At 40.7% G+C, this 27,726-nt stretch overlaps 1 protein-coding gene across 2 annotated transcripts; it reads right to left on the reverse strand.

The window, feature by feature from the left end:
• Positions 1–389: 389 nt before the first annotated feature.
• Dll (homeotic protein distal-less) lies at positions 390–27,726 on the reverse strand. 2 transcript variants are annotated; one of them, XM_002048839.4, is made up of 7 exons: positions 26,683–27,726; positions 23,447–23,622; positions 20,834–21,027; positions 2,043–2,184; positions 1,839–1,943; positions 1,379–1,592; positions 390–1,264 (listed from the first exon to the last, which is right to left on the reverse strand). In XM_002048839.4, exons 1-7 carry the CDS (start codon positions 26,820–26,822, stop codon positions 1,246–1,248), a joined length of 990 nt encoding a protein of 329 aa, XP_002048875.1. In that variant the 5' UTR covers positions 26,823–27,726; the 3' UTR covers positions 390–1,245. The 2 variants fall into 2 exon arrangements, with proteins under 2 accessions (XP_002048875.1, XP_015029602.1); XM_015174116.3 differs by lacking the exon at positions 390–1,264 and having other exon boundaries at positions 1,375–1,592; positions 1,839–2,184.

The following is a 27,726-nucleotide window of genomic DNA, read 5'->3' on the forward strand; positions in this document are numbered from 1 at the left end:
TTGTTGCTGCTTTATATACTTATTGTTGGTTTGCCTTTAATTATATATTTATATTTAATTTACATTTTATGCAGTTTTTATTTTGTGTGTGTGTGTGTTTTTTTTAATTTAACATTTTGTTTTGCGCTTTTTATTTTAATATTAATTTAGCCTAAGTTATTTGTTCTTTTTTTTACACAAATTTACAATAAAAATTTTTTAAACGCTTTTTTTACACATTTTAATTTGTTGTTAGCTTTAATTTTTTTTTACGAACTTGACAGCGGCTTTTCAATTTTTATTTTCATTTGTTTTTTATATTTTTTTTTTTATTAATTATATTGCACATAACATGAAAAAAATATTTGTTCTGCTTTTGCTTTATTGTTGTTGTTGTTGTTTTCGAGTGCATTTGAGAGTTCATTATAAAAAATTATATGCAAAATATTCCGTTGAGATCTGATTTTTACTGATTCTTTTTTTTTTTGTGTTTGTTTTTGTTTTTAGCGGTTAAAAAAACTAAACAAAAACAAATTATACCTTTGCGTTTGCTGGGCTCTACAAAAAAGGGCTTAAGATCAACAGCTGATTTCTTTTTTAATTGTTTTTTTTGTGTTTTTTTTTTTGTTTGTTTTTTTTATTGTTCATATTTATACAATATGCAATTTGCTATAGTTTACATAAAAAAAGTATATATATATATATGTATATATATATATAGAAACAATGTGAAGGACACGTTTTATACTTGCATAAAATTATATTGAGGAATGTTTTTTTTTTTATTATTTTAATTTGTTGTTATAGCTTTAATTGTTATTCTTATTTCTTAGAGAGACTTACTTTAAAACGACTCATTCACATTTTAAAATTTAAATATACAAAATTATTTAATATTTTACAATGTTCTTATATACTCATCAATCAATGCTCAATCAATAATCAATTATTGGCTAAGATTTGTTTATGTATATATATTTTTGTTTTTGTTTTGTGTTTTTTTGTTTTGTTTTGTTTTGTTTTGGGTCACATTCACTGGCCCGTCGCAATCCCGTCGCCCTCGCCCACAAAAACCGCATCATTGTGTGTATGATGATGCTGATGCTGATGATGATGAAGATGGGGATGGGAATGGGCATTGTGGTGCAGATTCAGTTCGGCGCAGGGCCTTGCCTCGTAGCACTGCGCTGCCGCAGTCTGTGGCCAGGCAGCAGCGGCGGCGGCGGCGGCGGGGGTTGGCGGCGGGTGCAGCTGATTCGGGTGCTGTTAAACCGCCGGCCACACGCTGCAAGGAAAATGAAGAAGCACAAGAAGAAAGCAAAGAAAATTTTTTGGTCATTTAGCAGGCGGCGACAATATTTTGGCTGTAGTTGGTTTCGGCCTTGGGCTGCGTACTCACGTTAGTAATGAAGGATTCGTCTCGGGCTGATACCAATACTGCGGCACATAACCGCCCATTTGAGGTGGCGGATTGTGGTGATGCGTTTGCGGATGCGGCGCCGCTGGATGAGGTGGCTGCGGTGTCATTTGCGGCGGTGGCTTATGATCGATCCAATGCGGTTTCTGGTCCCATGGCGCTTGCGTTGGCGGACTAAGACCCGTTGGTGGGAACTCTGCGAGTTAGATAAGACCGATAATGGAAAAATTATAGGCGAAGCGTCTTAACAGTGGCAATTACTAAGTTCTAGTTGCTTAGCAGAAATCGATTTCCACTAATATTTCACCCTTGCAAGTGGCAAAATAAAACAAGCTGTGCTCTGTGTTCGTCTGTCTGTCAGTTTGACAGTCAGTCAATTAGTTAGTCGGTCAATCAGTCAGTCATTTAGGTTATACATATAGATCTAGATGTAAGCACTTACCGGGTGATAACTCAGACACAGGCGTACTTGATGGCGTTGGACTATGTCCGGGAGGTAGATAATGTGAGGGTGAGCCGCTATTTGAGCCACCGCCGTTATTACCGCCTGTTCGAAGACCAAAAGAGAAGGGATATGTGTGCTCTATGAGTACTATTATCGTATATATATATATAAATAAAGCCTTGTGTTGTGCTGTGCACTTACCGCTGTGCATTTGATTAGGACTATGCTGACCAGGATTGGGTCCACCGCCGCCCAAAGGCATGCCGCTGTTGGTGCCCGGACCCTGAGCGGCCTTCATCATCTTTTTGTACTTGGAGCGACGATTCTGGAACCAGATTTTCACCTGCAAAACGCAAAGGACAAGCCATAAATAAACGAAAAACATGCATATACATATATGTATATATATATACATATGTATTTGCATACAATCTATTTTGATGTACAGATATTCTAAGCACTTGTGACGCAATTTCTAGGCCGTCAACAAGTCAGCATGAGTTTCAGTTTGTGTTGTGAATTACCGTAAATAGAAATTAAGTTGTCTGTTTGGCTATAAAAAGCGCAGACCCGGCTTTAATTAAGTAATAGCCCAGCATCGCAGCGATTAACATTCAAAAGAGAATCGATTGTAAATCGATTGATCTATTGACTAAGTTAGTTACAGTTTTATTTATTTTTGTACTTTTTTTATTTTTGTTGTTGCGGCGACGGCTTTTCAAACAGCTTTTCATATGAAATTAAAAGTGAACGCTTGTGAAAAGCAGCTGGCAGCTAAAATGCATCCAACAGCAGGAACAGAAAACAGAAACACATTTTGGCAGCGTGTGACACCAGCAGAAAAATCTTGTCAGCAGCTAAGAGTCTGAGTGTGAGTGTGAGTGCGAGTGTGAGTGTGATTATGAGTCTTGAGTATATTCATGAGTTTAATTTCGTCATCAGAGACGATTAAAAAAAAATCGCACACACACACACACACACACACACACTTGAAGCGACAGCAAATGAGCCAAAAATGTATCTCACAGTTACTTTCAATTTTCATTTTCGAATCGCAGCGAGTCGAGACGTGTATCTCTTGTTGTTGCTGTTGCTGTTGTTGTGTAGAACTAATTGTGCGCTGAGCTGTGCGCACTTCACTTTTGAAAGCCAACGGCAGCATTTGCCGCAGCAGCTCAATCTCTGGCTCCGGCTCTGACTGAAGTGTATGTATAAATATAGATACAAAACGGCAGCGCGTATCTGTATCTAATGCTATTTATGCGCGCTTTTAACTGTATCTACAGTTTGCAATCTTTCACATAGACCTGACGTACATTGTAGCTGTATATCTATATATTTTCATATATGTATGTGTATATGGCCGTATTCCAATACATATATTTATCTATAGCCGACTTGTTCAAGGTCGTTCTTCGCGGTTGGCTGAATTTTTGTAGCGTAGCATGCGCTCTTTTCTCTTTGTTTAACTCTTTATATACCCTGTAAACAGGAACAGGGCATGCTTAACGTTTGTGTTAGTATGTAAAGAACAGCAGAAATAACAGCAACAGCAGCAAAGAATCTTCAGACTTGGTATCTGCCAGTTACACATTCTCTACATTTCTATTTAAGCTAAGCTTGCCAGAAGTTTTTGGACATAGGGTATCTGTCAGTCTGCTACTTTTTGAGATGCTCAACTTTTTACAGCCGTTTTGCTGCCCATTTTGATGTGGCTTTTGCCAGCGAATTTCACTGGCTGCGTTTTATGTCGCCCCATAAAAAGACTTTTGGCAATGTTTGGAGCTTGACTCTGGGCCTGCGCCTGCGACTGGGCTTGATTTTTATGTGCATTCCGCCGGCAGTTGATTCAATTAAGCGATAACTGCCGGTATTGACTATGGCCAGACATGTGCGCTAATCGCTCGGATCGCCGGATTGCCGGATCGACGGATCACCAGATTGCCGGTTCGTCGGATTGTTGGATTGTCGCCGCGCGCTGTCGGATCGTTGACATTGACGACGTTGGCACTGGGCGGCAACGGTAGCCAAAAAAATTTGTGTCTGTTCATTGTTGATTTTCATTTTTATTTTCATGTCGATCGAATGCGCAATCAAGCGGCACACGATATCGAATTGGGAGCGGGGGCAAGTGAAGCGCTTCAATTGAGCTGCTCACGAGCATCGTTTAGCTAATTCTTGCCTTGATCTACGAATATATAGCTCTCTATATACATTAGATGCTTAAGACACCATTTATAGCAGCTTTTAATATTTAATATTATTTTCTTAGTACTTGTTTTGTTTTTGTTGTTGCCGCCACAGTTTTTGTCAGCGGTTACGCAAGAGAAACCAAGCGCAAAATATGAGCTCGATGATAAAATATTGTCGAAAAGCTTTTCCAAAATATACCAAATACATTTTGAAATAACAACAAATAAAAGCATAGACAGAAAGCGAGAGAGCGCCACATATTAATAAAATGAATAATTTTCATAATATATAAAATGATAAACTTTCAAATTGACTTGTCCAACGGCTGCTCAAGTGTCGGATTTGCATTTGAAATATGTTTTGACAGCTTGAGAAAAAGTGTTTTAACACAAATTATATAACACAAACTAAAATCGGCAATTGCCCGGAAAATATGATCGCACCCAAATATTTGGCATATTTCCTGAAGAACACTTTACCAAAACTCTAGAGAGTTGTGCCCCACTCGAATATGTATGCAAAAAACAAAAAATAAGAGTAGAAACCACGCACGAGAGTAAAAGTGTAGTCGGACAGACTGTCTGACAGGCCCGGACAGCTAGACGGACGGACAGTCTGTCAAATGTCAATCAGCCTTATGTCATGGCAATGAGGTACTCGTCGTCCACATCTGCAGCTCCATTGGCTTCTGTGGCATCAATTTGTACCACTTTCATATGGACAAATATGGCAAACAACGGCGAAAAGAAGAAGAAGAAGCAGAAGAAGAAGAAAAAACTGAAACGAGAAATTAGCATGTCACTGTGTCACTTGAAGCAGCAGCCACAGCAACCGACAGATCTGTCTTCTTAGCCAGACTTTTGCTTATACCCTTCAGCCAAAGAGGGTATATTAAGTATTATATGGTCAAGAACAGCGAGACACATTGAAGTGACACTTTTTTAAAGGAAATATTCTTTATTGCTGGAAACACAACATGTTTATTCATTTATGTGTCTAAATGTTCTACAGCTTATTTATTCAAGCTAGAGACAGCTGATAAAATATTCTATACATATATAATGTATATATTAAAAACATCCGCCAGATAAGTGATATATAATTAAGATCTGCCCACTAAATCATTTAGAACATAATTGTTGCTCGCTCAGCGAATTTCCCATACGCAAGGGTATTCAGCTCTTCGGCTAATTCAACGAAAGTCTGCGTTGGCTCTGGCTGTTAAGTCTTTGGCATTATCCTTTTAACCCACTTTGTAGCGTGCTCATAGTCATATGGCAACACTTCTACTGTTGCTGGTGCTGCTTCTTCTTCTGCTACATCTTGTTGGTTGATCACTTCCGCAATATGTCACTTGGCCATATAATTTATGCGTGGCAGAACCACAATTGATGGCCAGTCGACAGCCAACAGATGCGCCACAGCGGCCAAATGTCCAGGCTTTCTAATAGTCAAGCTGTAACAGTTGTTGTTGCAATTGTTGTTGTTGTTGTTGTTGCAGTTGTTGCTGCTGTTGCATATCAGAGCTTTGCGCACCTGTGTGTGCGCGCAGCTGAAACTGGTTTCTGTTGGACTTAGCCAAAGTGCGTTTTTTTTTTTTATTTTTGGTCTTAATTCAAATCGCCTGGCGGCTGGGCATTTAATTCATTTGACAGTTGAGCATTTAAAACGTGGGAAAAGATAACGCAATTGATTATTGAACAAACCAAACATATTCGCCTGGCCGTGGCGGTGTGTGTGCTTTTTGCATGATTTGTGTGGGAGCAACAAAAAAAAAAACACTGCAAAATAAGCCAAAAAAGAAACCGTTTTCAGTTTCTTTAGAAACTGACAACAGTCCCCATCACTTTTGCCTTTTCTATGATAAATTATGGCAATGCCACGCCCCGGCTAAGGGCCCAGACCGCGCTCGCTGGCCATAAATAATGCAGCTCCAAGGAAGTTACCACTTTATTAGCTGCTGCTGCTGCTGCTGCTGCTGCTGCTCCGTTGTCTAAAAGTAAATAGACGAGACAGCAGCGCTGCGCCCGTCTAATGACAACAACAACGCCCCCCAAAAATATATAACAAAAGCAATTGCGACGGTTGCTGTTGTTGTTGTTGTTGCATTTTCCAGCTGCAAATGTTGTCTGCAAAATATGCAATTTTGTTTCTTCTCGAGCGTTGCACTTGGCTCTTGCTGTTGCTGTTCACAAATTTATGGCCAGCAGCAACAGCAGCGGCAGCAACAATCTGGGCTGCCTGGTGTGTTTTTCCCGCATTGTTCTCAGCTTGTTGCTTGTTATGTTGGCAACAATAAGTTGGCTTTTTGTTGCTGTGGCTCTTGGCTTTTCATTCATAAATTCCATGCAACAAGATTTTAACATATTTGCAGCACATTTTTGGTGCGCGAATTTGCAAAAGCGGCCAACATTAAAACCATTTTACTTGCCGGCCCGCTGCTGGCGGCTCTTTGAATTAGCTCTTGCCGCATTTTGCCAGCCCGCCTGCTGTTACATTTTGTAAACATTTTGTTTAGCCTGATTAATGGCACATTCAAATGCGGCCCCTGCGAAGCAGCCAAATTGACAGCAGCAGAAGCAACAGCAGCAGCAGCAGCAATTGCCACGGCAGCAGCTGCTGATCCATTGATAATTTCCTGAGCTTCAGATTGCGCATACGCACCGTGTTCACTTTCATTTTGGCATCATTTGAATTTTGCGTCGCTCACTCGCTGATCTCGGCTTTTGTTTTCCTTTTCAGCTTTTTGTTTTTATGACAAGCTAACGGCCATAAACTTTCCTTCCAACAACACAAGCACGCGCCAGCTGCGCTCAACACTGGTAGCCAGGTAGCCAGGTAGTCAGCCACTAAGACAGTTAGTCAGTTAGTCAGTGGGTATTTGATGGCGACGTGCTTAGGCAGCGACGTCATCCTCCATCGCCGGTCGCCAGTCGGCGGCCAACGGGCAATCTATTTTAATCGCGCTGCAATCGCCAGCGCAGCGGCAATTTTTAATTTATGCGCAAAAGAAGCAAAAATAAAAAAGCTAAAATCATAAAAATTTAAATGTGCGCAACACGGAGAGAGACAGAGAGAGAGAGAGAGCGTGAGATGGAGTGAGGGGGAGTGAGCGAGAGGCAGCGCGAAATGAAATAAAATTTTGATTTATGATCTTGTCGCTAAAGTTGTTCGTCAACAGCCGGCGACGGGCAGCAGCAACAGCAGCAACAACAATAACAAGTTGAAGCTGGCGCAACAAGTGCTTTTTGGCACTGACAGCAGTGGCAGGGGGGGGAGGGGGGTGGCAGTTGAGGGGGAGATGTTGGAAGGGGTTGAGCGGCCACTTGCTGGCGATCATTCATAAAACGCGGCAAAGATTTTTATCTAGCGCAAAAACAAAAAAGTAAAAGCCAAATAAACGCAAAAACAAAACGCATTTATTATTTAATGTTTAAGAAATAGATTGCAAATTCGCGATTGCCGACAGCAGCAGCAACAGTTGCTCTTCTGTCAGCTGCTGCTGCTGTTGTCGCTTTGCATGTTGTCTTTGGGCTACACAATTGTTGCGTGCAAGAGAAACCACAACTAGCTGCAGCCCCACCCACTGCCAAAGACACAAGAGTCTAAGCTGAGATTGTGAGTAGATGTTGTTGCTGCTGTTGTTGTTTTAGCTTTTCTCGCTGCGTTGCTCTTTTGACTGCCATGGTTGACGGATTACGCAACTTGCCGGCCGTAGCATTTTCATTTTATTATTGTTATTATTTTGCTGGCTGTTGCTGTTGGTGTTGTTGTTGCTGTTGTTGCTGCCTTTTCATTGTTGGAAAATTTTTACATTGCATGCGATTGTCTGCTGCTGCTGCTCATGTTGTTGTTTTACGTGCTGGCAACGGCAAAATTTGTTTATAATTTTATATGCAGCCAGCAACAGCGGCAGCAACTGTTGCCGTTGCGCCGCAGGGCAGGCAATGACTTTAAAATGTACTACAACAATTTCAAAAAAAAAAAAAAAAAAACGAAAACGAAAAAAATATATATAAATAATAATGAACACAATGCCATGTCGCGGCAAAGAGAAAAAAAGTTTTCTTTTGAAAAGCACACGTCTCTAACTCTGCCCCTCCCTCTCTCTGTCTCGCGCTCTCTCTCTCTCTCTCTCTCTGTCTTGCTCTGTCGTTCGGTGGAGCCATGTGCCATGCCCTAGAGTCAAGTGTCACGCACATGCTGTACAGTCGAACGCGGTCTTCAGTATTCAGCCTCAGCTATATAGCTCATTAAAGGCCGCATGCAAACGTTCTACAGTCAAGGCGAAAGGTAGTTTTTTTTTTTTATTTCAAGTTCGTTGCCTAAGTCTTTCGTTTGCCCAGCCGCTTGTTAACAGCGGCTGCTTAACGTTAACTAAAAGAGAAAAAATCCGAAAAAGCAGACACTAATACACATCAGCGAGATGGCGCGCCACAGCAACAGCGCTCTGGCCCTGGACTGGAACTTTGGGCCTGGGCCTGGGCCTGGGTCTGGGTAGGTGCAACAAAAGTGATTTCCAAATAAAATCGTTGCGGGCTGTTTTGGGCAACGCCTACCCCATGTGCATGCCAAAAGCGCCGAAAAACAAGAAAACCCAAAAAGAAAAAATCAGAAAAAAAATAAAGTAGAAAGCAACGGCAACAGTTTCAACAAAAAACGCTCAAAGGCTTCAAGGCCAGGCGGCAACGCAACAGCAGCAGCAGCAGCAGCAGAGGCCGCAGCAGCAGCATCTTAGCCTTTGGAGCACGGCAAATGAACGCAAGTTAACACCGCCTGGCCAGCCGCTTCCAAACAAATTGAAAGCAAATCGATGGCAGCCCGTGCCTCAACAGCAGCAGCAGCAACATTATCAGCAGCAGCCGCAGCCACGTTCAAAGTTGAAACACGTGGCCGGCGGGCATGTTTGCCGAGCTTGGCCGGAGATTGCAGCTAGTTGACCTCAAACGGAGCCCGGCTTGGCCACGCACGTGGCTGGAATTGTGCTGCCGAGTGTTGCTCAGTGAAGCTCAGGCCGCGGCCATGCAAAGTATGCGACAAGTTGACCATTTTGGCCTAGACTACGATCTCCGACTACGGTGCTGTGCTCCCCCGGGTGTTGTGTGACGTTGTCTCGGCTATGCCATTGATCTTTATCAATGAGCAACTAGACGCAGTGCAATGAATGGCGCGCGCTTCATTAATTTATGCATATATAGGCAATGCGTAAAAGTGAATGAGACGCAATAGCAGCAGCAGCAGCAGCAGCAGCAGCAACAGCAGCCAGTGGCAAGTTATGAGCTTGCCCCGCGGGAAACACTGCTTAATAAACAATAAATATGCAATTAGGCAAGGCCGGAGCGGACTGTGCAACAGTCAGCGGCCAGTTTATATAACGTCTCTAACACAGCAACAACAATTAACAAGTTGATGTTGCCGCAGTTGCTGTTGCTGCTGCTGGTTGTTGCCGGCGTTGCGCTTAATGAGAAATGAGCGCACTCCTTGGAGGCAGCCACGTAAAACAATTTATAAATAAATAAAGATATTGATCTAATTTCTATATAGGCACATGATGCTGTTGCTGCTGTTGCTGCTGTTGCTGCTGCTGTTGCTGTTGCTGTTGCTACGGTGATTGCTTAATCGCTGCCACGCATGAGCATTTCACCAGCTTCGGCTGCTGCTGCTGCTGCTGCTGTTGGCTTTCAGTCACGTACTTGAAGCGAGCCATAAAATGTGACAGGAGAAAGATACACGCATTCAGATACTTTCAGCAAGTTTCGATTGAACACGGCCCATTTATATTAATACGTTAATATACAATACGTTGATAAAGTTGTTAGACGTTTGCCCCAGGAGCCAGCCCTCGTTCTGGTCACAGCTCGTGTTGCATTTTGGGCTGTGTATTCCAGCGAAGTGGCCAACAAGTCAGCCGCATGCCAATTGACCAAGTTAGAGAATTTCTAGCGACAAATCGAGCATTTTACTAACTCAATTAGTGCTTTATAGGCACATAGAAATGCGCCTTTTGCCATTCCTGGCCGCATACGCAGAAACAATTAAACAGCTGCGGGTGCAACGGCAACAGCTGCGGGAGCAACAGTTGCTACTGCGACAAATCTCTCAACTGTTCACAGCCCAACGGATGATGCGTATCCGTTGCCATTCTTAAGGCCGTATTTTTTTCTGTTGTGCAACATTGTTGTCAAATCCGGAAACTGTTCCCATGTACGCTCCAGTCACAGTTTTGTCTGTGAACTATTGAAAATTGTACAACAGCAGCATGCAATGTGAATTGCGAATAGGTAAACGAATACAAATACGACTGTGACTGCGGCAGCGACTGCGACTGCGGCAGCGACTGCGACGCTAGCAGCGAATTCGAATTCTCATTCGCTTTTGATTCACCTGCAAGGCCTTGAAATTTTGTAATTCTAATTTGTAGCCAGCAACTAAAACTGAGTCAGTGTTGCAGTTGTGCTTTTGTAATCCATCAACAGCAGCAACAACAACTGCTCAAAAATTATGATGAAAAACAGCAGCAGCAGCAGCGGCAGCAGCAGCTAACTCAAAAATTTTTCAACAATAAATTGGCGGCAACATTTGATCAACAATTGTCAAGGTGAGATTCTAAGCAGATACAGCAGCAACAGCAGCAGCAGCAGGGAGGGGGGGCTGCGGAGCAGTTGCTGCTGCAGTTCCAAGTTGACGTCGCGTCGCTGCTGGCTTGTGAGGAGGGCGTGACGGGGCGGAACGCGCACAACAACAAAAACAATAACAACAGCAAAAATAATAAAAAATTTTGTCGAACAAAACTCGAGAGCGCGACGCGCATTTAAGTTTTACTTAGTCAACGTTGTTGTTGTTGTTGTTGTTGTGCTTTCTGTCTCTGCTTATTGTTGTTTTTGTTATCTCAGCGTGCATGTGTGTGCATGTGTGTGTATGTGTGCTACAGTCACTGCAAAATATTAGTCATATTTAATTTAGTTTCGGCTTCGCTGCCTGCAGCAGGTGACAGTCGAACCAGCTAAAAGTACATTTCAGCTCGCAACTTGCTGCTTATGTCATGGTGGAGGGGAGGGGTAGGGGCGAAACGCAACTAACTGACAATCTAACAAAAATATATATATATTTTTTACTATTTTTTTTTTTTTTGGTGGCCAGCGCTTAAGACGCAGCTGTTGCTGTTTTGGGAAACACTTAAAGCCAAGCTGTCTGTTTAATATTAATGCGATTCCATTGAAAGAAATACCCGCATACTTGTTGTATCTGATTAATATACTCGATCACGTGTCGATACTGATGTATCTATTCGTTATTGTATACTATATATACGAAAGTTTGTGAGATTTATATTCTGGGAAGCCCAACTCAAGCTGGAAATGTAACAATGCGCCGCTTGCAAAGACGTAAATTGGAGAACGTTGAGTTGCACGGAAATGTACCCTGTACTTTGCTCGGATGTTGCGATAGGAAATTTTTTTCAGAAATCTATATTCAATAATAGATCATCGCTCAACTCTATACCGACCATATATATATATATATATGTATATTGCAAGATCTGTTACTGCTGTCCAGATAGTTTGAAATCTTCGAACTTCTTGCTATATGTGAATAGCGGAGCACGTTTTGTTTGTATAGTTAGAAGTTCTTCGTCCATATTTTCCCCCTTATTAAATAGCTGCTGCTCTGCACTTAGTCAATTATTTAACCACAACTTTAATTACCGCTATTTAAATTGCTGCTCGCACAAATTCTTTTGCGGCGTTGCATAGCCACAAAATTAAAGAGCGCTCATAAAAATGCACTTGAAACATTTTCCAGGCCGTCGCACACCGACTCCACTAAATTGGAACGGGCCCGGGGCTGGGAGAAGACAAATATATATATATATATATATATACTATTAAATAACTAAAACAATTCATACTATGTCAAACAGGTGAACGAATTAAGTGAAACGGACAAAAAGCACAAAACATTGAGGTTTATAAATGTTTATTCAAATAGTGAGCATAGTAGAAGAAAGGTTACCCTCTAAACAGCTTGACAAGAATAAGAATTATTGAAGGGCGTTAGGCTGGTATACCCCATATTTTATATAAAATTTGCTGTGTTTTGTTTTGTTTAGTCGTAATTTAAATATTTTTTTTTTTCACGAAGCCAAATGAAATCATGGCCAGCTAACTATTATTTGTCGTTTTAAGGTTTAAGGTTTTCGTTTTCGTTGTTGTTGTTGTTGTTGTTGTTGACTTTTTTCTATGCATTTTCACACAGCACAAACGGATATCACAAAACAGCGATCATGATAATGGAAAAACAGCACACGGAAAACTACAAAAAAAAAAGTACAGAAAACAAACAAAAGAGTGGAAAAATGTACAAAATTAACCAAGCGTTAAAAGTTGTCTGCTATTGTTGTCATTTGCTGTTGTTGTTGTTGTTGCTGTCTCTAAAGATTTTCAGTGCGCGCATCTCGCATCGAGAAACCCCTCAAAAAATAAAATATATAATAAAAAGCAACATTAATTGGGGTGTCAAAGTACATGGCCCCATGACAAGAACAACGAGCAGATATTCGAGCAGTTTAATTGGCATCGCATTTACAAGGCCAAGGCAACAGCAGGAGTTGGGTCAGGCTGAAGGGGTTTAAGGGTTTTCCTAAGGGTTGCAGCCGCTTCGTATTGCCAACTATTGCACGAGACAGATTCGCAAATTTGAGAACCAATTATAACATGAGCTCGCGCTGACTCATCCTCACTCCCCCGCACTCCTACTCCAGCCTGATGCGCTGCCTTGTGGTGCACCCACCCACAGCCAGAGGCCACAGCGCGCAAATCTCAACGCATCGATTAAAAATACATCACAAGCCAGAACCGGGCTCCAGCTCGAGCTCGAGCCTGGGCGGGGTGTTGCCAAGTTGGTTTTGTGCCGTCAATGCCTCGTCGTCATAAAGTTGATTTTTTTTTTTGTTTCTCTTTTCATAATAAAATAATAATTATTGTGATTATCGCGTAACTGAAATCTTGAGCTGTAAACACAGACACAAAGACACGGACGGGCACGCATCCTTGAGGGCACAGTCTGTAGTGTGTGTGTGTATGTGTGTGTGTGTGTGCGTGTTTGTGTCAACAAATATGTGCGTAATTAAGCCAACTGCCTTTAACGCAACCGCCACGTTTTATTTGTCAATACTTTGAGCCATGCCCAAGTCTAAGCTAAGATCTATTGCCAGCCAGATAGACGCCGTCGTCTGCCTGGCTCCCTCTCTCTCTCTCTGTCTTCCTCTCTTTCTTGCTCACTCGGCGGCATTTGTGCTATGCGCAATAAACATAAAATTTTATTTATTTGAATACTCTCACTTAGCCATATTGGAGCCAGAGGCTGAGCAGGCTTCAACGCTTAAAACTGTCGCCCGGTTTTTTTCCACACTTTTTGTATTTTGTAATTTCCTGCACCACAGCTGTCCACATTTGATGAGGCTGCACCGCTGAGCCGCTGACCAGTTTGGTGCATTGTGAATATTGTAAAGTATATTGTGAATGAAATGCGAAACTTGCTTTCAACAAGCTGCAAAATCTCTTGGGCCACAGCTGGGCCAACTAATAGGAAGTGGCTGCGCCTGTCGGACGCCAGGACAGGATGTTACAGGCGATTGTAACACAGAAAACTTAATAAGTAAAAAAAATTAAAAAAATAAAATAAAACTAAGAGGAAAAGGAGCCCAACTTGCTTTCTATTGCTATTAAGATAGATGCTGCCGATATAGATAGCCACAAGTTGATGAGTTGCTGCAGCAGAAGCAGCAGAAGTCGGCCCGACTGGATAGATACAACCTGTTATAAGCGAAGCAGGTAAATCCCGCAAGGAGTCAAGACACAATTAGAGGCAACAAAAGTGAGAGGAAACATTGAAATGCGACAAATAGACGCAGTCAGGCATGAAAATATATGCGATGCAAAATTGATATGATTTGAAGAGTAGCTGGAAGAAGAGGTCTCTATTGCGATGTGGAAGGGAGATCACATGTGGATTAGTTCAGGAGCATCGTTTCTAGCGACAAGAGGTATACCTTTGCCCATAATTGAAATTCGTTATGGAATCAATCGAAATGAATTAGTTCGAAGAGCTTTCCAAAAAACACAAATTCGTTATGGAACCTTTCAAAGAGCTTCCGCTGAAGAACTAAACCGAAACGAATCAGTTTCGAGAACTGCTCGGGAAAGAACTTCTCGTATATTTAAATCAACAACCATTGGCACACATTTGTCTTTATTTTTTCTATTTTGTTTTTGATTGCCCAAAATGATGTCAAGCCGCATCAAGATTGCACAAACAGCACGTAAAACAATACACAAATGTTGGCTATATAATCAAATTATATATCACGCTCGGCGCAAGATACATTTATGTATCTGTACTTTTACTATGCGCAAGATACATTTGTATCTGTATGAGCCGCAGATACTTTTACTATGCATTAGATGCGCTCGCTCAAATGCAAATGCGGTCACTTGTCACTCGATGGCGATCGGGCCAGATGATTGAGAGATGAGGCGACACTCTGCCAACGAGCTGAGCCCGCGAGTGTGAGCAATTGCCCAAGTGCCCCGCCCCGCTTCGTCCCGACCCGCTAGTTTGTCCGCGTCTGTTGCCCGGCTGGAGCTGAGACACTGAGTCGCTCCGGTTCGGGGCAATGCATCATTGTTAATGGCAACTTGTTTGTTGTTGTTGCTCTTGTTGCTGTTGTTGCTGTAGGTACTAGTACCAGCATCAGTAGCAACAGCAACAGCAACAACAACAGCAACAACAACAGCAACTGCGCTGATCAAACTTAATTCAAAGTTCCTGTTACGCGAACGCACGGTGCAAAATTTCGACATAGGGAGGCGACGACGATCAGCAACTGCTGCTGGTGGGTCACTCAAAGTTGTTGCTGGTGTTGTTGTTGCTGTTGCAATGTGCGTGTGATTAAGACATGTTATTGTTGTTGTTGCTGTTGTTGTTGAGTTACATTGTATTATGTGGCATAATTTAATTGACATTGCGCGCGTAAATCAGGCAATCACTGATATACGATGTGTTGTTGCCATTGTTGTTGTTGCTGCTGCTGTTGTTGTTGCTGCTGCTGTTGTTGCTGTTGCTGCTGTGTCTGCTGCTGCTGCCGTCACGTTCGTTGCCTGAGCATTTAAATGCGGTCAGCCAGTTTTTCATTTTCATTTTAGTTTTTTTTTCTTTTTTTTCGTTGCTGTCGCTCCAAGTTAGCCGCTGATACTAACTCGACACTTGTATTATTTAAATCAAGTTGTGCTAGTTTTTTTTTTTTGCCACACATTTAGTTTAGTTAATAAAACTAAACGCAATGCGGTTGCTGTGCAAATTAATTTTAATTTTTATTTTAATGCCTGCAAATATGTTTGTAAAAGTTTCTTTGGAATTCCACGGAAACTTTTGGTCTGTGCGTGTGCGTGTGTGTGTGTGCTTTTCGCTTTTTTTCAAGTCCATGACCTTTGCTGTATATCAGTGCCAGCGCTCTTTTGGGGCTAGGGGTGGAGCAGACTTATCGCTGCCAGCAGCAACAACAGCAACAAGCGCAACAAAGGCTGCTGCGAAGGTGTGCACCGTGGGCGATGTGTCTACGTCTGCGTGCAGCAGCCAACACACACACACTCTCACACACACATACACACACTCGCACACACACACGCACAGCAGGCGTTGTTGATTTTTGCAGACAGGCCAGGGCAGCTGAACAAACCAGCCACAAAATGTTAGCACAGCCTTTCAGTGATAAGAGTTCCTCAGAAATAATCCTTCATATTCAATTAAAGCTAATTTTAAGGCCAAGAAAAAGCTACACATACATAGATAACTACATGCACACACATATACCAAAAATTTGTCCTTTTATAAAATGATTGAAATGTTCTTTAATTTTTTATTATTTCACAAATTTTATTTGCATTATTAAGACTTTATTTAATCTTTATTATTGCTATCATTATTAATTTTATAATAAATATTTGTTTTTTTATTATTGTGGCTGATGTATTTAAAATATTTATTTTTATTATTGTTATATTTATTTGTATTATTAGTTTTATTATATCTTTTTTTATTCTATTATTTCCAATGCTGTTTTTTTATTATTTGTATTTCTATTATTTGTTATTATTTCTTTTGCTGACCCTGTAAACTTAATTATGCTCACTTTTTGAATCACAATTATTTTACAAAAATTTTTATTAAATAAGTTTCAGCGAAAGCTCGCCTTATACTGCCTTTCTTTACTAACTCTATCAATATATTTATTATTTTTATTTATCGTGCGAACATTTTGCGCGGAGTCTGGAATCTTTTTTAGTGCTCACAAGCGCCGTTTTGGCAGTTCATCTGCTAAACATAAACTTGATGTTGCTGCCAAAATCCTCAAAATCCTTTGTTTTCGAGTCAGCGTGGCCTCCTACAAAATCTTTGCCAGCCGTTGCGCCCTTTCCAGCCGGGGCCTCTTTTTGCCAACGTGTTGTTATTGTGGGAGCAGGCACAACCAGATCAAAATGTGCCGATATGAGCTCATAAACACGCAGTTTAAAAGGTTCTCCTTTGCGTTTCCAGATCAGCTTGTTGAGCGGTTCGCACGGACAGCAGCGCTGTTTAATTTCGGCTTTTTTCACAGATTTTTTGTTGTATACATTATTATTTTTGGAGTGTTTGCGTTTGTCTCGCGCTGTCAGCTTCGAGTTTGAGTTTTTCGAGCTTGAGAGTTTTATGTGTGTGTGTGTGTGTGTGTTTTTGGGTGCTTTTTTTGATATTGAAGCATTGGCGATCAGCTGCCAACGTTCTATGTAATTATTCAATTAGCCGGCTGGCGGTGTAAGCCAAGAAAACATGAAAACAGTAGCCAGCATTTAGCTCTAATTGAAACTGAATCAAAGCGAAAGCGATTTGCAAACACAGGAACACACACATGTATATATATAAATATATGTATAGATATGCGTTTGTATATAGGCATATAGTGGCATATCGATCTGGCATCCAGCCGCCACCGGATGCACTTTCAAAATCAAACTACAAGTGCGCGTACTTAAAGCCAAGTGAAAGATCCGACTAGAGTGCGAAGGGGAGTAGGGGGCTAAGGGGCTGGGAAGGCAGCTGACGGCCGACAGCAGAAACAAGTTTTATATATAGTCTTTGCAGCAGCAGAAGACGCAAAAAATAATAATAATGAAATTACCATAATTATATTTTGCAGCCAGCATGAAAAAAAAAAAAAAATGAAAATAAAAATAAAAAACCAGCAGCTATAAAAAACAGCGGCAAATACAAAAACAAAAGCTTAATTTGCCACAGTTTTGTATCGTACAGTTTTATATACGGCAATATCTATAGCTATTGCCCATTGCTGTTGCATTTTTCATTAGCAGGTGTTAGAACGTGTCGCCAGATTGAGGCTAGGCCGGACGACGAGCTGTCAGTGTCAGCCGTGACTCGAGAGCTGCGAGCTGCCAGCTCTCAGCTGAACGTTGCCTGCCTGCATTTTGTGAAATGCGAATACGTGTATTCGACATGCAAAACTTTAAGAACAACAAATTGTACAACACGCCCCAAAAAACAAAAAACACAAAACAACGACAACAACAACAAAAATAAGGCAGGAGTGAAAAACCAGCTGCAAGCTAACGAAGTTTTAATGCTCTGCTCTAGGGTATTGAATATTGTTATATGGCAGTCAGATCTTGAGCAAAATTAAATGAAAAATTATTTAAAATTAAATTAAATTATTAAATTTATAGTATGCAAACATCAGCGCTGCAAATCTAGAATCTGTCCACAAATACTTAAAACTTGTTTCATATAAAAACTTCATATTTCCCAAATAATGACCATGACAGCTGAAAGTTATAGTGCTGCGATCGAGCTAGCTGCTTGATATATACATAAACCCAGCTAAAAGCTCTAGCTATGCCTAGTTTCAGTACAATATCAAGCTGTTAACCCAGTTCACAGAGATAGGCTGACAAAAGTTGGCCCTTGTACTCGAGTGCAGCTCAAAATAACGATTCCTTGCTGAACGTTACCTGGTTCATGACAAAACCATATTAATCTACGCTAGTATATAGCTAAGAAAGAAACCTCTAAAAGCTTTAACTTGGCCAACTTGTCCGGCGTTGCCCGCTGAAGGCCATTAAGACATGGGGCTGGCGCTGGGGCTCGAGTGGCCAATGCAGTTGTTGTTTGTGTAACGCATAAATCTTGAGGCAAAGCACAATGGTTTGTTTGCACGGGTCAAACATTGGCGTGGCTTTGGACAACAACAATAACAATTACAAAACTTAGCTATGGCTAAGCTATATAGCTATATGGCTGGCAAATCAATAAAAAACTTCCGCTGCGGCTGCCGAACTGAACTTAACTGCGAGGGCGGTTTTAATTAACACGCGCCGCCGAAAGCGAAAGTTATCCCGGCCGGCCACACACAGTGCCAGGACCTGGCCCGGCCAGGACTTTGCTCAAAGAAACAGTTAGTTTCTTCTGCATTTTTTTTTTTTTTTTGCTGCACACCCTCTGTTGCAGTCATAAATTAAATTTGTGTTTAACCCCTCTTGCATAGTGCAGCAAATGCCGCAGGGTCAGCCAGATAAAGGCAAATTGATTGTGTCGCAGCCTGCGGCTGACTGACTAACTGACTGACTGCAATATACAGCAGTGGGCGTGGCTGTTTGTTTAGTTAGCTGTTTTTTGGCCAAGCTCGAAAAAGCTGCATGCGCTGACAATGCGGACATCGATTGACAGCTGCTCGGCCAAAAACCTGGCTCGGCTGGGCCCGCCACATTTTATGGCGCCCGCGTCTAGGCCCCTATATCTCTCTCTATATATATATGTATATATGTATGTGTGCATTTGAGCCCTATTGTAAATCAGCGTTTATGGGGTGACTAAGTAAACTGCTTTTGGCCTGGCACAAGAATTTATTACACAGCCGCCGTGTGGCACGCCCCGCCTCAGACGCCGAAGACGCCGAGACTTGTGTCTGCAACGCAGCCGTATTCAAATAACTATCTTGATAAACAACTTGCGGCTGAGCAACACCCACGCAACACACACACACACACACACACACACATACACAACAGGGTCTTCAACTTGTTTTACAAGTTTCATTTGAGCTGAGTTACAATGTGCCCAGTCTGTGTGCGTGAACTTTTGTGGCACACTAATTCAATTAGGAAGCCCACGCCCACTATCAATAAATTTCTCAAAAACGAGACTCATTCACATCTACTTGTTTTCCTTTTTGTTACAATTTTGTTGCTATTTTTTTATTTTTTTTTTTTATATTTATTTTTGCAACTATTTTTGCTGTTGATGTGGAAAAGTTTTTGTGGAAAAACAATGCGGCACAGTTTGACGTGGAGACTCGGGACGGGAATCGCGCACTGTGGACGGGAACTTGAACTGAAAACTGGGTGGGTGTCGCCCAAGCCAGCCACAATGGCAGAGGCAGGCCTTGTTTTTGCCTTTTCACAACAATTATTTTTTTTCTGTTTTTATTTTTTTTGTTTTTTGTATCTTTCTCTCTTTTAGTCGTGGGCAGTAGCGCGTGCATTTAAAAGATACTCGTCGCTGTTGTTGCTGTTTTTTTTTTTTTGTTGTTTTTGCTGAGTCGTCATACAAAAGTTGACATTGACACACGTGCAAAATGAGTGAAAAGGCAACAACAACAACAACAACAAGGGGAAGAGCGCACATACATTATGATATTAAACACAGTCGTTAGTGCCCCGTCTGCCGGCTTGTAACCATGTATATGTGCATCTATGTATCTATGTATCTACATCTAAATGCATGCATAGATACTGTATGGGTGTGTGTGTGTGTGGGTCACAGGCGTGGGCGTTGTTGTTGTTGTTGTTGTTGCTACTTGCGACTGCCTTGGCTCGTTTGTCAGTCAACATTAGCGGCATGTCAACAATTCAATTTGAAATGCATTTAGCTGCTGCACTCGGTTTTTTTTTTTTGTTTCTGCCCAGGGGCAGGACACTGTCGCCAGGGAGTTGAGTTGGCGCATAGAGGACCCCCGAGACCAGTAATGTTTGCATATCTCATGAAAGTTCCCTTTTTGCCATATTGCAGCGTATAGCTTTCAGGTTATTACATAGATAGCTGCTCGACTGAGCCGAAGCTCTAAGTTTAAATACTTCTTATAACTCTTTTGAAGAAAGAGCAAAAGAAATGTAGTTGAAATGATAAGAGATTTTAGGTGCATTTGTTTCTTAAATATTTAAAAATATTTAAAAATATTTAAGCATTGAGTTTTGGGCATAAATCAATTTTAGTTACACTTTATTATAGGAACAAGAAATCGGCTGCAGGCTTAATAGTAAAATTCTCATAAAAAGAATGTATATACTTTAATTAAATCGAAATCATTCTAAATGTAAGTAGAAACTCGCTTAGGTTGAGTATTGCATTTGGGAATATCATTTAGGGATTGGCATTAGAAAGAGTTTTAGAAAAAGAATATTCTTCTCAGCTTAAGACTATAATAGCTAAGCTCAAAAACTATATATTTTGTGAATATATCATATTGATAAAACCTCAAATTGACAAAAAGTCTGCTGCTGCAACAGTCGCTGGAATCGAAGCTTTAGGCGTCTTCAAAGCTTTAACTGGTTGAGAATTGCAAGCAAGAAAATAAATCAAAGCGCGCAAGCACTGCTGCTGAAAAGTCTTCGCCCCTTATTAACTAACATTTCATTATACTTAATTTATCTATGTATATATTTATACATATATATATTGTGCAGAGGACTCACCTGCGTCTGCGTGAGGCCCAAACTCGCCGCCAGCTCGGCACGTTCGGGCAGTGCCAGATATTGGGTGCGTTGGAAACGTCGATTCAGTTGCTGGAGCTGCAGTGAACTGTAAATGGTGCGTGGCTTGCGCATTTTCTTGCCCTTGCCATTGACGCGTAGGCCGGAGTCCTCGCATTTGTCTGAGATTGAAAAGTCTGCAAAGAAAACGAAACGAAACGAAACGAAACGTATGAGGAGTGCATATTTTGCGAGCGCCACAAAGAAACATAAAATCAGCAAAAACGAAGACATTTATGCGCTGTAAAAGGGCTCGATGATGAATTTATAATTAGGCCTAAGAATTATGGCAACGACTACGATTTGTTGTGTGTGTGTGTGTGTACGGACTGTGCATAACTTAAAGCTAATGCATATTTATGAGCTCCGAGCTGGAATGCATAACAAACAGACAGACAGCGAGTCGCAACGGGCGACCAAATGGAGAGCAACTCGCATTTTGGGCAGTGCCAAATCGAACGCTAAGTAACTTGTAAAACTGTTGCCGCAATTAAGTTTAATTAACAATTGCGGCATAAACAAAAGCAAAAGTTCAAAGCACTCGCTGTCCAGGTTCAACTGCAATTGCTAATTGTTGCCACACACACAAAAAAAGCACAAATATTCGAGCGACTATTATTAAGCGCCTATATAAGGTAAACGTTACCCTTACCTGAGTGTGTGAGTCGAAAATATTGGCGCCGCAGCACGTGCTGCCCGCTATAATGACAAAATGGCTGCGTGCGAGCGAGATGGACATATGCATATATATGTATATATATATATTTTTGGTGACCACCCAACAGACGACGTGCCACATGGGCCATTAGTCAGACTGACACCAGGTCCCTGGTGCGTGTGTGTGCGTGCGTGTGTGTGTGTGTGAGTCGCAGCTATTGGATCGCTGCTGCACATGTCGCTGGCCGCAGCCGTTGGCAGCAACAGCAAAGAATGGTGTAATTAATTACGCCAAACGAAAGCGTAATTACGGCAATTATAATTACACAAACAGCTGCATGTGTGTGTTGGTGTGTTGGTGTGTGTGTGTGTGTGCCAGTGGGCCATTTATTATTAGGCGTATATTTAGCATTTGTATTTAAACATTTTTGGCGCGCAAAACTTTTTGGCTAGCGATCAGCTGTTGACGGAATTCAATTGAGCCGTAGACAACAGACAAGGTTAATTGTCGCCCCGGCCAATGCGGCGTATGCGCGATAAATGTGTGACAAAATGTCAAGCTGCAGGGCAATCCAGAGAACTATATATATAGATAAATGAATATAGGCAAATGAATTGCTTTTCACTTACGAACAAAACTGCTCAACCGAAACGCAAAACGAAACAAAAAACCAACGAACACAACTAAATTGTTTAACAAAATGCGAATAGTTAAACAAAATGTCACAGTCAAGCGCGCAATTATGCCAGTCACTGTGAATATCACAATAAAAATGTACATAAAACATATCTTCTATCTATACATATATATACACTATATATACTCTATATTGAACTCTATCAGAAGTTAACTGTGCACACATATATTCATATATATTGTCTTTGTACACGTTTCCTTCAAACTAACTTTGCATATCTATTTTCTAATTGGCAAATATTTTTAAAACATTTAATAAAACAATTTAAATTTTAATAAAACAATTGCCCGCTCTGCTGAAAATATTGCAAGCCCTTGGATATTTTCAAAGAAGAAATCGCGGGCTAGATTTGTTCTCTGCTCAAAAATTTGTTGAATTGGGGCCCCAAGTTAAGTAACTTGTTCTAGTGCTCAATAGTTTCCTTTTTTAATATTTGTTTTATTTTGCTTATTTTGAGACAAATTTTAATTGGTATAAGTTGTGACAGTTCAATTGAAACTCCGGCTTGCTTCAAAAGGAACTTTGCGGCCTTGCTCAAAAAATCTTCTATCAAAAATTTAACTTTTAGTTTTGCTGCAAACCTAAATTTTCAACTACATGGCAAATATGTTGCTATATAAAAACAATATGAGAGCTCCATAAAAACAAAGCAGGTGCGGAAAATAATTAAAATTAAGCCTAATGGACCATGAAATTTAATGAGACCCGTTTGGGCACAATAAAGTCTTTTATATAATAATAAAGTAAAAAAAAAAAAATAAACATATGCTGCTTAAAGCTGATGCAGTTGGTTTTTTATATCTAGAATTATTTAAGCTAAGCTCAGGTTTTACAAAAATTTTCCAATTGAAAGTGTGCTGCTCTCTTCTTGGAATATTTGATTTGAAGTAGCAACTGCCTGATTATTATTAAATAAGATGGTGGTGTTATTGAACGTAGGGTATTTCTTGTTTGCAAATGTCAAAGTCAAGCCCATTTTGGACGACAACAAAAGCGCTTGAGCGAGCGTTGCCCACTCGAGTTCAAGTGTCGCCAAAAAGTGCGAATTTAAAGAGCTTGAGTTGAGGCCAAAGGCAATGCCTGAGCTCAAGATCTCTCCACAGCTGCTGATCAACGTTAAATGATGTGCGCAGCCGAACAATTGTGGCAAAAAGGGGGGAGCATTAAATAAGTTGTTTCTTTTTTTTTTTTGGGTACTTACCATCCTTGGGTGGACTGGCGCAGGGCGGCGCATAGCTGCCTAAATGATAGCCGGAGTAGGAATTCTGATGCATGGGCGGGAATGGATAGCCAAGGGCGCTGCGCGGACTCGGGAAGCCCGAATCCTGGCCGCCCTGCGGACCAAAATGCTGATAGGTGCTGCGTATGCCGCCGTAACTGCAAAGACAAATCAGAAAAAAAATATATATCTATATATATCTATATATATATGAAATCAGAGCTGAAAGGCGGAAAGGTAAAAGTTTTCACTATTTGCCCATTTGTGGCTCATGGCATATTCATTGTTGGCCTTTTGGCACGCCAGTTCAGGTCAGAGTACAACAAATGCATGGAAAACTATATCGAACCTGAGCCGGGCGAAGTTTGCGTGTTTTGTGTGCACATTTTCAGTGCTGTACAACGTGTACGAAATGCCAGCGTACCTAAAATAAAACCTCAGTTCCACTAGAAATATCATGTTTAATGCACAAAGCGTCGAAACGAAACTTTATTTCTCACAACAAAAACAACAACAATAACAACAACAACTTTTGCCATGACTTTATTTAGTTAAAGCCCTAAACTTGATATGGCTAAAAGAAAATCAATAAAAATTGTTTCGGGCCCAGAGGCGGCAGAGAGCATGCAGCTAGTAAATATTTTGTTAACACTTCTTTAGCCGGGTGCCTTAAAGTGAGTCGAAACAGTCGAAACAATCGAAACAGTTGAACAGTTTCCCAGGGCTTTCCAAAGAGTTGGAACATTTCTAACCGATTGCCCAATAATAAGCTATGAAATATTCAATAAGGCGTGGTGCGGTGCGTGGATAGCGGAGGGCGGCAGGTTGGTAGGGCAAAGGCAACACGGAAACGGAAACAACTGACAACTGGCAAAGCGAAACCGCAACTCAACTCCGCAATATGGCAACTGGGCAACCAACCGACGAGCCAAGTAACCACTTGGCAGTTCCACACGCACCACGAAAAAATATTATAAAAAAAAAAAAAAAACAACAATAAAAATTGACAAAACGCAAACCACAAAATGCAATGAAATATGTACACATAATGAAAAATCGAATCGTGCGTTGCAAAAAACAATTTACACAGAGGCAGGGAAACACTCGCAACTAGCATAACTAATATGTACAGTGCTCTACGAATGTTAACGCACCCCTACAGTTCTTCACAAATATATATGCATACATATATCAAGTTAAAGCGAACTTTACTAAACTGCACTTAATTGAATTTATTTTTGGCTTCCGTTGCCATTGCCGCAGGCAAATCGGGGAGCCCAATGCCCAATGGGGCCAACTTGTGTGCACCAGCATAAAATAAATCCGGAAAAGTTGCCCCGATACATTTAAGTACCATTTGGCATACATGCAACAACTACATCAAGTGACTTCTTTAATCAAGAAACAAAAAAGTTAAATAAATAAAGTAAAATAATGTAGTAAGGGCAAGTACATGTCGTACATATAAACTGATAGCTGTTTTGATCAGCTGATAAAATTTATCCTCATGTTAAAAAATATGTTGTTTTGCAATCTGATAAAACTCGCCAAATAGCCAGCGGTAAACTGAACCGAAGATTTTATACTTCAGATAAAAGTAAATGCATTGACAGCTGTCCATGTTTGACTTTATTACTAGACATATATTTTAAATATATTAATATGGATCATTCGTTTAACTAGATTCAATAAGTATGACTTGATATTTTGAATGGCATTACATTATCCAATAAGTTTGACTTGATTGCCAGGCATATATTTTCTATAGTTCCAATAAGTTTGACTTGATTTCCTGGCATATATTTCGCATATTATCCATATTAATGGATCTGTCATTTGAGTGGATCCAATAAGTTTGACTTGAATGTTGGGCGAATATTTGAAATTTATTCATATGGTTCTTGTATTATTCAATAAATTTGACATGATTGCTGGACATATATTTCAAATACTATCCATATTAATGGATCGGTAATTTAAGTAGATCTTACAAGTTTGACTTGATTACTAAACATATATTTCTAATATAATAATATGAATCGATTCATTTATTAGATCTAATAAGTTGCACTTGAATGCTACACATACAAATATTGAATATATTAATATGAATCTGTCAATATATATGGTAACTTATTTTATATGATAATCCACATTTGAACTACAAATTGAAAGTCGTTCGAAACTGAAGCCAACAAGGAAGTATCTGATTTCTTATAATAGGTACTTGAAAGATTTACGTCCCATTCAATTATTTAAATGAACCCAAAAAACGATATATTGTATATTGAATTCTCAGCTCAGTTCAGAAAATTATGCATGGAATATTGAATCAGTTCCACTTTTATTTTTGAAACATCAAAAAAGAAACAAGAAATACTTAGAGTCCTACTTAATTTTATTTACTGTCTCAAACTTGTTCTTTTTTCATTTAGTTTTGGTTTTAATATCAAACTTGACAGTCAAGGCTAAAACTAACTCTTTTGGACAGGCATAAATAAAGTGGAACTCTTTTGTATCTAGTCTAAGGCAATCTTTATCTAATCTGAAGGTTTCAAATCTTCATCTAAGACTCAGCTTTAATATTATCAAACAGAAATACAAATAATTTTCTTATGATATTTTTTCGCTAGATATATCTTGATCTGCTAACAGATACAACTTCACAAATATTTATTTAAAAGCTTTTGCTAATCTTCAAGTACTCTTTGATGATGTTCATATCATGCTCTTCAACAAATTGTATTGCTTATTTAGCTCAAGCTCTTATGATATTAGTTTTCTATAACATCTATTAATATGTATCTATAACTGAGAAATAAATTATTACTTTGCATATCAGCCCTAGATAGGAGCAGGGACCAATACAATTGGGAGCAAATTAAAGTCCAATAAAGATATGGTTAACGCCCTAAAGTCAATTTTTTTTGGGTGTGTTAAATTAAGAGCTGATGACGCCGAGTTGATAACAAAGCGCTTACGAGTTGCAGGCTAAAACTGAACGGGGCAGGCAGTTGTCAGTCAGTCCGTCAGTCCGTCAGTCAGTCAGTCATGCAGCTTGTCAGTTGCATCAGAGCGTTGTGTTTGTCCTTCGTGCAAGCACTTTTGACATATTTGTCGGTTGATTCTGTGGCGCTGATAGGCAAACAATGAATGCACTTTGATGCTTGGGGTTTGTGGCATGCGGCATGTGGCATGTATGTGGTACGTTCACTTACCCGGCGGCGGCATGCTGCTGCAGCTCGACAAACGCTGATTTGCCGGGTATATTGACGCCGGGCGTGATGCTGGCGCTGACGGGCACGGTGCTGCCGCCGTCCATATATTTGGGCGTATGCGGTGCGTCCGGCGCATCCATGCCCGATTGTGGGGTGCTGGGAGGCCCCTCGTAGGGGCTCCCTAGGTCCGTAAAATTGAGCGTGTTGGCGCCTATTGAGGCCACTTTATCAAGAATTTTGACGGCTTTTCTTCGGAACGCGCGCGCAGGAAATCAATGCAAAAGACAACAAATGCAGCTGCCTGTGTGTGTGTGTGTGTGTGTGTGTGTGTAAAGGTGTGATATTGATGTGTGTGTGCGTGTGTGTACGTGTGTGTGTGTGTGCTTGAGTTTTAACTGCACATTAAATAAGTTTATAGAGTATTAATTGTTATTTAGTTGGGCGCGTAAATCCTTTTAGAGCATTTGTGGCGAAGACACTTTTGGAATAAAATATTTTCTTTCCTTTTGTTGTATTTGGGTTTGCACTCGAGAACTGTTGCACTCGCAATTGGGTCAACTTTTAATCATAATAATAATGATGTTGCTTTTGTTGTTGTTGTTGTTGTTGTTGTTGTTGATTATGATGTTGCTGTTGTTGTTGTAGTTGTTGTTGTTGCTGTTGTTGCTGATGTTGCTGTTGCTTTTGATGACACCACTTGTAACAATTTGTATTTGAATGCCTTTTTTTCGCGTTGCCCGCATTTAATTGGCATTCAGGAATAAAATGCACACACTCCAAGACAAGGGAGACACTGAACAATCAATCCGGCAAACAACAATCTATGCAATTTTTTTGCAATTTGCGCGACGGCAAACGCGACGGGCACGATATCAAAAACAGAATCAGAAAGAGAATCTCCACCAGTGAAACGGGGCAATAAAAAACGTGTATCGTAAATCGTGAATCGAGACTCGAGACGAACCGGGCGAACACGGCGCTGCGACGAGCGACAGCAACAACGACCAACCACGAACAAAGTGCGTATACGACTAGGTACGAGCT

Source organism: Drosophila virilis, chromosome 5 (genome assembly GCF_030788295.1).
Source record: "Drosophila virilis strain 15010-1051.87 chromosome 5, Dvir_AGI_RSII-ME, whole genome shotgun sequence".
NCBI lineage: Eukaryota > Metazoa > Arthropoda > Insecta > Diptera > Drosophilidae > Drosophila > Drosophila virilis.